The sequence below is a fragment of the Cryptomeria japonica genome, chromosome 11 (genome assembly GCF_030272615.1).
Source record: "Cryptomeria japonica chromosome 11, Sugi_1.0, whole genome shotgun sequence".
NCBI lineage: Eukaryota > Viridiplantae > Streptophyta > Pinopsida > Cupressales > Cupressaceae > Cryptomeria > Cryptomeria japonica.
In genome coordinates, this window is record NC_081415.1 from 235,690,171 (window position 1) to 235,701,076 (window position 10,906).

Sequence of the window (10,906 nt, forward strand, 5' to 3'; positions counted from 1 at the left end):
CATGAATGGTGGTACCATGGCCTAGTTACTCTGGGTCATCGGTCTATCACAACTTATGATGAGTTCACTACTAGGCTCATCGAGAGGTTTGAAAAGAAGGATCCTGAAATTCATTTCAGAGAATTGGCACAATTGAAACAGTATGGCACTGTTGATGCCTACATTGCGGAGTTTCAGAGACTCTCAGTCATGGTGACTGGAATCACGGAGAGGAGATTGGTGATCCTTTTCAGTGAAGGGTTGGCAGAACCACTCAAAGGTTGGATTAAAGCCTTTGATCCACCAACCCTACAGGATGCCATGAAGAAGGTAAGAAACATGGAGTGGGCTGCTCCTAAGGCAAAATTTCAGTCAAATTCCCCCTTCTAGAAAAGGGATAAAGAGAAAAGACCTCAGCATAGACCTCCTTTGAGACCTCAGCACAAGGAGTTCAAACATCACAATCCCCATGTCACTAGGTTGGATCCTGAAACCCTAAATGAACTCAGAAGAAAAGGGTTGTGTTTCCGGTGTAGGGAAAAATGGTCTCAAGATCATGTTTGCCCTAAGGGAGTTAAATTCAATCAGATTGAGTACTATTTTGCTGGTGAAAGTAGTTCTGATTTTTCCGACCAGCAATCTGATTTTGAAGAAAGTGAGGTAGAAAGAGCTCCAGAAGAGTCCGGAGATGAGAAGGAAAGTGGTGGAGTTTTGGCTCAGCTTTCGAGCTTCCAAAGAAACGAATCATTCAAGGTTCGAGGGATGATCAAAGGGCAGCGAATCATTGCCTTGATCGACACTGGAGCAACACATAACTTCATTGATGAAGTTGTGGTAGCAAAGAAGGGGCTGCAAATAGAGGAGTTTGAGGGCTTCAAGTTCATGGTTGCTGATGGATTCCATATTTCATGTACTAAGAAAATCTTGAACCTGACCATGCAATTGGGGAACTACGAAGTCAAGGATGACTTCTATGTAGTCCACATTGGAGATACTGATGCTATCCTAGGCATTCAATGGCTGCGTTCTCTTGGGGAGATCTCCTTGAATTTGCAGACTATGGAGCTGAAGTTTCAATCTGATGGGAAGAAGATAGTTCTAAGAGGAATGTCCAATGGGGGCCCTCGGGTTGTGTCATTCAAAAGAATGGCAAGGCTGATCCGTCATGATCAAGCCGAGTGGGTTGCAGAGTGCATGATCCTTCCTGCTAGTCCGATTGAGACTAAATGAGACCATCCTCCTGATGTTCAGTCTCTACTCATGAAGAAGAGCAAGGTCTTTGCAGGCTTGCCTCCTGGACCACCACCTGAACAGGGTTCAGAACATATCATAGAGCTCAAGGAAGGAGCTAAACCAGTGATTACAACTCCATATCGGTACCCGAAGAGGCAAAAGGATGAGTTTGAGAAGAATATTCAAGAACTCTTGGAGATGGGTTTCATTCACCCAAGCAAGAGCCCCTTTGCATCTGTCGTGGTTCTTGTGAAGAAGAAGGATGGTACCATGCACATGTGTGTGGACTATCGTGCTTTGAATCAAAGCACCATAAAAAACAGATACCCCATTCCCAGGATAGATGAGCTCATTGATGAGCTACATGGGGCCAAGTTCTTCTCGAAGATCGATTTGAGATCGGGTTACCATCAGATTTGAATGAGAGGATCGGATGTGGAGAAGACAGCTTTCAAATGTCACTATGGCCATTTCGAATTCTTAGTCATGCCATTTGGGTTGACTAACGCTCTGGCTACCTTTCAGTCTTGCATGAACCGTGTTTTTCAGAATCAGTTAAGGAGGTTTGTGTTGATTTTTTTTTATGACATTCTGATTTACAGCAAGACTTGGGAGGATCATCTCAAGCACTTGGAGGAAGTGCTTAGTGTTCTGGAATCTGAGAGTTTGTTCGCAAAAGCATCCAAATGTGAATTTGGAATGGAGGAGTTACTGTACCTTGGCCACATAATTAGTGCTGAGGGAGTAAAGGTGGATCCTGAAAAGATCAAGGTAGTAGTTGAGTGGCCACCTCTTGAGAACTTAACTCAGTTGAAAGGTTTTCTGGGTCTTTGTGGTTTTTATCAGAGATTCGTAAAGGGGTATTCATAGAATGTTGCTCCCCTTACTGATCTCACCAAAAAGGGAGCCTTTTGTTGGTCAGAAAAGGCTCAAATTGTTTTTGACAAGTTCAAGAAGATCATGAGCTCGTGCTCGGTTCTGACTATTCCGGATTTCTCCAAGCCATTTGAGCTGCAGTGTGATGCATCAGGTGAAGGAGTTGGGGCTATCCTGATGCAAGACAAACACCCTATTGTGTTTGAGAGCCGAAAATTAAGGGGTGTGGAAAGAACATACTCAATTTATGACAAGGAAATGCTTGCCATTATGCATGCATTAGCCAAGTTCAGGCAATACTTGGTGGGGAACAAGTTTGTGGTTAAGACTGACCACAATAGCCTCAAGCATTTCATGCACTAGAAGGACCTAAATGAGAGGCAACAGAAATGGGTGAGTAAGCTTCAAGCTTACGACTTTGACATTGAATATGTCAAAGGGAAAAATAATATCGTGGCTGATGCTTTATCCAGGAGACCTCATCTTAGCTCAGTGTGTGAACTTACTGCAGATTGGAGAGACATGTTGCTTGCTGATTATGCCAAAAATCAGTTTGCAACCAGCATTCTTGAGGGTACTTTTCATGATGAAAGGTACAAGGTGGTTGAGGGATTGATACACTATAAGGGAAGAATCTTTCTGGTGGCTGATTCTAAGCTTAAGAAGAAGATTCTTTTGACATTTCATGATATTCCGGTTGCTAGTCACCAAGGTTTTTTCAAGACATATAGGCAGATCCGAGAGAGGTTTTCTTGGAAAGGGTTGAAAGGAGAAGTACAACGCTACATTCAGGAGTGTCCTGTTTGTCAAGTGAACAAGAATGAGCATACATTACCAGCTGGTTTGCTGCAACCACTTCCTATTCCCAATCAAAAATGGGAAAGCATCTCGATGGATTTAATCACAGGGTTGCCCAAGGCCCAAGGGAAGGATTGTATTTATGTAGTGGTGGATAGGCTAACCAAATTTGCTCATTTCTTCGCCATTACCAGCACTTTTTCTGCAGCCCAAGTTGCAGATCTATTTTTTCGAGAGGTGTTTAGGCTGCATGGGTTGCCAAAGAACATTGTGAGTGATAGGGACAGCAAGTTCCTAAGTACTTTTTGGCAAGAAGTCTTCAAAATGAGTGGTACTGTGCTCACTCCAAGCACTAGTTACCATCCCCAAACAGATGGACAAATGGAAGTAGTGAACAAGTGGTTGGAAGGCTACTTGAGAAACTATGTGTCAGAACAGCAGAGAGCTTGGGTCAAGTGGTTGCATATAGGCGAGTACTGCTACAATTCGTCTTTTCATATGTCGATTAAGATGTCTCCTTTCTTGGCTCTTTATGGGTATGAAGCACCTAGCTTTGCCGATTTGGTGTTTGGTGAGAGCAGAGCACCCCAAGCCAAGGACTTGTTGCAGCAAAGTCAAGACATCATGAAATCCTTGAAGGATAATCTGTAGATTGCACAGAATCAGCAGAAGATGTATGCTGATCAGAGACGTGTTGAGCATTCTTTCAAGGTTGGGGATATGGTTTATCTCCGATTGCAGCCTTACAGACAGTCTACTCTCCAGAAGAGTGGAGCTGAGAAGCTCAAACCTCATTTCTATGGGCCATTCAGGGTCATCAGAAAAGTTGGGGCAGTAGCTTATGAGTTAGAGCTACCTTCTGATAGCCGAGTGCATAATGTTTTCCATGTGTCTCACCTCAAGAAGGCACTTGGACATAATGTGGTTGCTTCATCACAGTTGCTGCCTTTGGATGAGGAGGGACAGTTAGTTCTAATTCCAGAGGAGATACTTGATTTCAAAGAACATTCTTTGAGGAAAAGAACTATCAGAGAATACGTGGTGAAGTGGAAGAACCTGCCTATGGAGGATGCGACTTGGGAAAGTGATGAGATTCTGCAGCATCCTGGTTTGCGATTGCTTGAGGACAAGCAATCTTGGGGAGGGCGGACTGTAATGTCCCCTTCTCAGACCTGATCTTTGACTTGGTCATTATTGGCTTTAGGGCATGATTGAAGAGTTAAGTTGATATATTTAATTAAAAGGTCACATTTTAATATTATATTCGAACGTTGACCCCTTGGCCTAGTCTATTGACTTTATGTTGTTTTGAAAAGTGGGCTTTTTGAGGGTGGCGCCTTCATTAAAGATTATTTTATTAATTTCCAAAGTCAAAGCAAGCTTAATGTGGGCGCATTTATCAAGGTATTGAATTTAATTAAAATATCAATATTAAGCTTGAAAGGAAAAGGACGCCATCTTGGAGAAAGGATTAGGGTTTGGATATTGAAGTGGATTTTAGGGTTTTGTGAAGTCAACAGGAAGTTATAAAAGGAAGACTTTGAGCATCATTTCACATCTTTGGTCTACAGTACTGTTATGTTGCCGGTTTGGCTCTAGGTTTGCTTCGAGGAAAGAAGGCCTCCTAGCTTGGGCATCGCTTCTTGTTTGTAAGACAACAACTAGTGGTGATTTTAGTTTAGTTTGTGAGTTCCTTGAAATTTGTGCATTGTAATCAGCATTGTAGTTCTTAGTTTCTGATTTTTGCATATTAGAAGTTCCTGGTTTTTGCATGTTAGCTTCAGCAGATTGGATGTTTAATTCATAAATCAAAAAAGACAAAGAAATTCGTTGTGGGTATTGCATATTCCCTTCCATATAGGGAAGGCGCCCATGTGTGCCAATTTGTAGATTTATTTGTGAAGCATCAGATTTTTAAAAGAGAAATCGCCCTTTCCAGTTGGGTCGTACCTTTGTTGTCTTGGGAATTGTGCATTGAGTGTTAGATGCTTTTAAAGTCTGTTTTCTATTCTTAGTCTAAGCGCCTCCTTTCTATTAGAGTTTTGCAATTGATATCAAGCATTTTGAATGAGTAAAGAGTGAGTTCCGAGCATTTCAAAGGAATCCTATGTTGCTGGTTATTTGTTGAAAGGTGCAGGTCTGTTAAATCAGTTTGGAGAAATCTGCAATATCTTTATTCGATGGTGGTGAGAGTTCTTTGAAAGCGATGGGAATGCTTCATTGAAGATTTATTCAAGTCTAGAGAAAAGGTTGGATCTGTTTATTGCCATTTCCGTTAATTTTACTTCTCAGGAAAGGAATTCATTAATATTGTACCTCTCTATTTATATGTTGATACGTATTGTTTGCAAGATTTCATCTTTCATAGTGTAAGCTGGCAGTAGTACTGATAGCAGAGTATAATCTTGCTTTATCAAATTGTAATGCTCTTCTTACTTTCAGCATTTGATATTGTATTTAATTGACCTCCACCCTATGGTAGCTACTTTCCCATTCTGGGTGTTGAGTATTTCCAGCTTCCGCATTTCTTTTCAAGCATTGTTTTGTAATCACTCCGCCATATGGTCGCCCCTCACTCCATTCTGGATTGGGTAGCACATACTTGGTGTAGAGTTCCCTTTCAGCATTTAGGGTAGAAGATCCTCTGACCATATGCTCGCCATCATCGGCGCCATTCTTGGTTAGAGTTACTGCATAAGCAATTTGTTTTAGATCCTCTGACCAATGCTCACACCTTGCCCACAACGGGATCCTGGTGTACATTCTAGTTAGAGTTGCTTCAGCACGTTTTGGTTTATCTTCTAACCTTAATGGGTGCATTGAGTGTAATTTGTAATTTGTACAAACGAAAAATTTGGCTCGGAATATTTCACAGCTTGTGTGATGAACTGGTTGTTGGCAAATGCACACTCTAATGAGAAATTTTAGGTGATTGAAGGTATTGTCATTGATGGCAACCTTACAATCCTATGGCACCGGCACCGACAGACACTGGCACAGGCACAGACACTGGCACCGGCACCGACAAAAATGTTCACCGGCACCCTGGCCGACAAGATTTTATTTATTGTAAAATTATTTTGTAAGCCGACAAGGCGAGTTGTAATATGACTCATATAAGTATGATTTCTTGTAAATCATTTAGGATATGTGGATATGATTAGATTATTTCAGAACTAAGATGTGAATATAAAGGCAGAATTTGGAAATAAGGTTTTTGAAGTTGTATGAGCTTAAACCGGTACTGAACCGGGCATAGAAGATGTTGATCCGAAGAAGTACATGATATTTGATTTTCATAATCCACTTTTGTAAGTCAATGAGACTTCCCTTTTTGTACTTAAGCAGTGAGCTTTAGGCAGTTGGCCTTCCTGCATGTGCAAGCCCCTATTGTATCAGTAATATTCACTTATTAGCCAGTGAGCGAATATTGTGGGTCACAAATCCCACCGAGGTTTTTCCCACACTGGGTTTCCTCATTAAAATATTGTGTTATGGTGTGATTTCTATGTTGTGTTTATTGTTCTTATTTACTGCATTAATTCTGGTTTACCGGTACACTATTTTGAGATGCAATTCATTTAATAAGTCAAGAAAATCCATTAACCGGCAAGATACTAATTCACCCCCCCCCTCTCAATATGTTTGGGTATCCTAACAATTGGTATCAGATCCTAGTCTTCTATTTTCAAAAGCCTAACAGCTTGAGGAATATCCTGACACCGGTACAGATGGATAATCTGAGAAAGCAATCGGAAACATCTCTTGCAGATTATGTTGCAGAAAAATTGAAGAATATAAAACTTAAAGATGCTCTAAAGGATCCACAAGAAATCATTCAAGCACTTCAGGAAAATCTCACTATTGCTAGGAACAAAAGAAGAGAACTTCATGAGAAGATACAGAGTGATGATGATGAGAAAGAAACTCTTAATGATCTTGTAAGCAAGTTGAAGCAGGATAACATGGCCTTGAAGAATGAAATGCAAGATATGATGGTGAGGTTTTGTAAAGACATTGAAGACTGAAAGAAGAATGAAGATGACTTGGCTAGGAGAATCAATGATGCTGGAATTGAAAATCTAAGACTCAGTCATGAAAATGATATGTTGAAGACAGATATAATTCACTTGGAGCATGATAAAACTGAACTCATGAGACAGAAAGATTTCATAGAAAATGAGTCGGCTACTGCAAATCAAAGCAATCGGCACTGCAAACAATCATGATCACAGCAAACCGGTAAGACAACCTAATGCTTATAAATTTAATGCAAAATGCTTTAACTGTAACAAGTATGGTCATAGAGAAAATCAGTGTAGATCTAGAAACTAATAGAACACCAATGCACCCACCGGTCAATGTTCTAAATGCAATAAAGTTGGACATAATTCAGAAAATTGCAGAATGAATGTAAGATGTTATGTTTGTGGAAGATTTGGACACTTATCTAATCAATGCAGAACACATACCAACATAGTATATGGAAAATCTATTCAGAAAAATAATGTGACTTGCTATGCTTGTAACAAAATTGGACATATTGCAAAATTTTGTAGAAGTAAGGCATCACCGACAAACAACAAAGGACCCAACTTGAAAGGTAAAGAAAAGGTTGAAGAATTAAAGCAAGAAATTTCAAAACAATGGATCAGAAAGTCAGATATGAATGTTAGTGAAGCTATTCCTTCACCGGTAGAACAGAGTATCACTCCATCGGCAGGAGGTTCTTCATCTAACTGATAAATAATCCCCTGGGGGTATGGCAACTAATGCAAAACATGCTTATTTACCCTCGGTTGATGGTGAGAAGTTGAAATACTTCTTTACCAAAAGATGAGTTAAGTTTTCACTTAACCAGCAAGCATTAAATGTGGTAGTTGAAGGAAATGACATTATAAAGCAAGTGTTTTGGCTCTCTTTTCATTCACCGAGCATTCAAACTTCCTTAGAGCATGAAAATCCCAAGCGAAGGCATCCATAGTGAGAAGTGAAGAAAATCATTCAAGCACTCTTACCTAAAGGCAGATTAAGGTATTTATAACAATGGCTTCCTCCTCTGCACCTGAATTTATTGCAAACCCTACTGTAGTTGAAGTTGTTAAGCGCCCTAGGCCCGTACTTAAAATTATTCCCAAAATTGTGAAGAAAGATGATACCCTAGGATCATTTTCAAAAATACCCAATGGAGTTGCTTATGTTGAGGATCCTATAATCTACATACATTGTCATATAGAAGCACTAGGAGATGATGAAATTAAGAACATGTACAAGACTGTTATATGTGTTGAAAATGGAAATGTTAAACCAGAACACAAGATAGTTGAAACCCTAGGTTTTGTGGAAATTCTTAGTATCCCTAATTTTCCCAAGGATGTTATAAGGATAGTGTTAATTAGAGTTCATGGAGAGTTCTTTTGGTTGGATTCAATTCACAAGATAACCAAAGAAGCAGTTAAGGCAATGACAGGCTTACCTTCCACTGATAGTAGACTTGAGAAAGGGAAAAAGGTTCCTAATCACACTGTAATGACCCTAACCAATGCAACCTTTGATAAGAGATCCTTGAGAGTAAATGATGTTAAGGATATCAATGTAAGGTTCATTAGCATGATACTTGGATACAAAGCTACTCATGCTAACAGATTAAAATCTATTTCTAGCTTATGTATCAAAAGTGTCTATGACTTGGTAAATAACAATGCAATGATTGACATATGTGAATGGTTGAAGGATGAATTGATAGATAATATGAACAAAATCAAAGGAGACAAGAAAGGGAATTTCAAATTTGGCAACCTACTTGTATGTTTAATGTTGTATATAACCAAGCAAGTTCCTGGTATCCCGGTAGGAAAACAATTGTTGGACATTCTAAACAACATGGGAGAGAATGGAGAAAAGAACATAAATGAATACTTCCAGGCATTAAAAGCTAGAATGAAAACTAGGATAAGGCTATCTCAAGCTATTGTTGACAAATATCAAAAGGAGATATGCTTTGTAATAAAGAAAGATGAGATCTGGATGGAGGCAGTGGTCCCAAGGACTATTTGGGTTACTAAAATGGGATATGAGGCAGATGAGAATATAATTGAAACTTATGCAAAAGCCCTCTTAGAAGCACCTAAAGAACCAACTGAAGAAATATTTGGTAGTGCTGAAACAATAAAAAGCAAAATTCAATCTCAGAAAAGAATAAAGAAAACTGAGCAGATAGTTAGGAAAGGAACAAGGCAGGCAAAATAAATCAAAGAGGATGTATTAAATAAAACTGGTATCAAGGAGAGTGACTTAGAAGGACTACAATCGGAACCACATCTTTCACTGGTTGCTACCTCCTCTGACGGTGAAATACCAGCAGAGTTCAAAAGGGTAGTCAGGAAAAGAAAACCTTCACTGGTACCCACTCCTACACCAAAAAGAACAAGACAGGAACAACAGGCAGTTAGGCCTTCGACAAAGAAGTTAACACCAAAGAAAATGAAGGAAAACCAAGTTGTCCCTCCTTTGGACAAACTTTTGGATGAGATAACTGAACATGGCATATTGACAAATATTAGCAAGTTGTATAACACACTATCAGATGATGAAAAGGAAAGTATAGAAAATAGTGTTATTTTACATCTGGATATTTATAAGAATTTTTTTATGGAAGTTGTAGATGATATACCCAATGACTTGTATAGAAGATTAGAAGCAAGAAGGGTAGCAATTGTGGAATTAGATAAAAAGATCAAAATAGAAAAACCACTTGCAGTTCACCCAGTGAACTCAACTCAAGAGATTGATGAATTAATCAGTGAGGCTAACCGGATAGTATTTTCAACCGGTCATGGGCATGTAGCAGTAATGGCAGGAAGAGTAAATGAAATATCAAAAGAAACTGCAAACAAGTGGGACATATTCTTTGTTGAAAAGGAGAAACAAGAAGAGCTTAAGAGACCAAATATCTTTAAAGTCTATCAAAAGGAAAAAGACAAATGTAAAGGTAAGGTAGGTGGACGTTCAAGCATAAAGGTGACAAATAACTTACCGCCACCTTCCTCTGATACTCCACCGGCAACAGAGAGTATGGAGACAACACATGAGGACACAAATCTTGACTCAAAGGTGTTGTATATAGACACATAGGAAGTGAACATTGTGGTTGATAAGGAATCAACTGAGAAGGGAAATGTGGCAACTGAGCCACTAGTAGAAGACACAATAGTTGAGACAAACATTGAGGATACAGTTGGAAACCTTGAGATTGGGACTGAACAACAAACTGAATAGGAAACTGATTCCCTGGATTCAGGAATTGCAAATACCACTGATGCACATACTGATGTATCTAATGAACAACTGGCAACTGATAGCAATGAAAAATCCATTGAGATACCAACTGTAGATGTTTCTGAGGTGCAAACAGAAAAATCGGCAGTGGATACCACTGTAAAATCATCAGAGGCACAATCAGAGAAACCGGCAGAGACAAATATAGAGAAATAGGTAGAGCAACAGGATTCACAGGTACATTCAGAGACAGTGCCACCGGCTACAACAGAAAAACCTAAACCTTTGGTAGTAGAAATGGAGACATAAACTGACCCTTTAGAGAAAGAGGAAAACAAAGCTATTACCACCACCGATGGATTACATGTTGTAAAGGTAGATGGACAATCATCTAGAACCTCTATGTCTGAATTCAGACCTACTAATGTGACAAAGGTATTGCTAGATTCAATCAAGAAAATAACAGAGTGTAATGCACTAGCATATAAGGCTATAGATGATACATTACCAATTTTGAAATTGATAGCACCTAAGTGTAATATATAGAATAAAAATTCATTGAGTCAATTAGACACATTGTCTAAGTACATAATTGACAATCTTCTGACGATTGATCAAATCAATGAGGAGACATTCAAAGAGAAAATGAATAAAAAGAAGGAAAAATTCTTTGAGGAGACAGTCAAGAAGAATAAGGAACATATGGATACCTTATTACCGGTACTAGGCAAGACAATTTTGG

The 10,906-nt window shown here is 39.2% G+C and overlaps 1 protein-coding gene across 1 annotated transcript; it reads left to right on the forward strand.

Annotated features, from left to right (window-relative positions):
• Positions 1-3,558: 3,558 nt before the first annotated feature.
• Positions 3,559-10,380, forward strand: LOC131063923 (uncharacterized). Its single transcript, XM_057997897.2, has 2 exons — positions 3,559-3,994; positions 10,187-10,380. The coding sequence occupies exons 1-2, from the start codon at positions 3,559-3,561 to the stop codon at positions 10,378-10,380; spliced, it is 630 nt and encodes a 209-aa protein (XP_057853880.1).
• Positions 10,381-10,906: the final 526 nt, after the last annotated feature.

What these genes read in the sequence shown, in the direction of transcription:
- LOC131063923 (XM_057997897.2), top strand. Translation starts at nt 3,559, where the DNA reads ATGTATGCTGATCAGAGACGTGTTGAGCATTCTTTCAAGGTTGGGGAT. An exon ending in TGAGATTCTGCAGCATCCTG is followed by an intron (nt 3,995 to 10,186) that starts GTTTGCGATTGC and finishes CCCTGGATTCAG; the next exon opens with GAATTGCAAATACCACTGAT.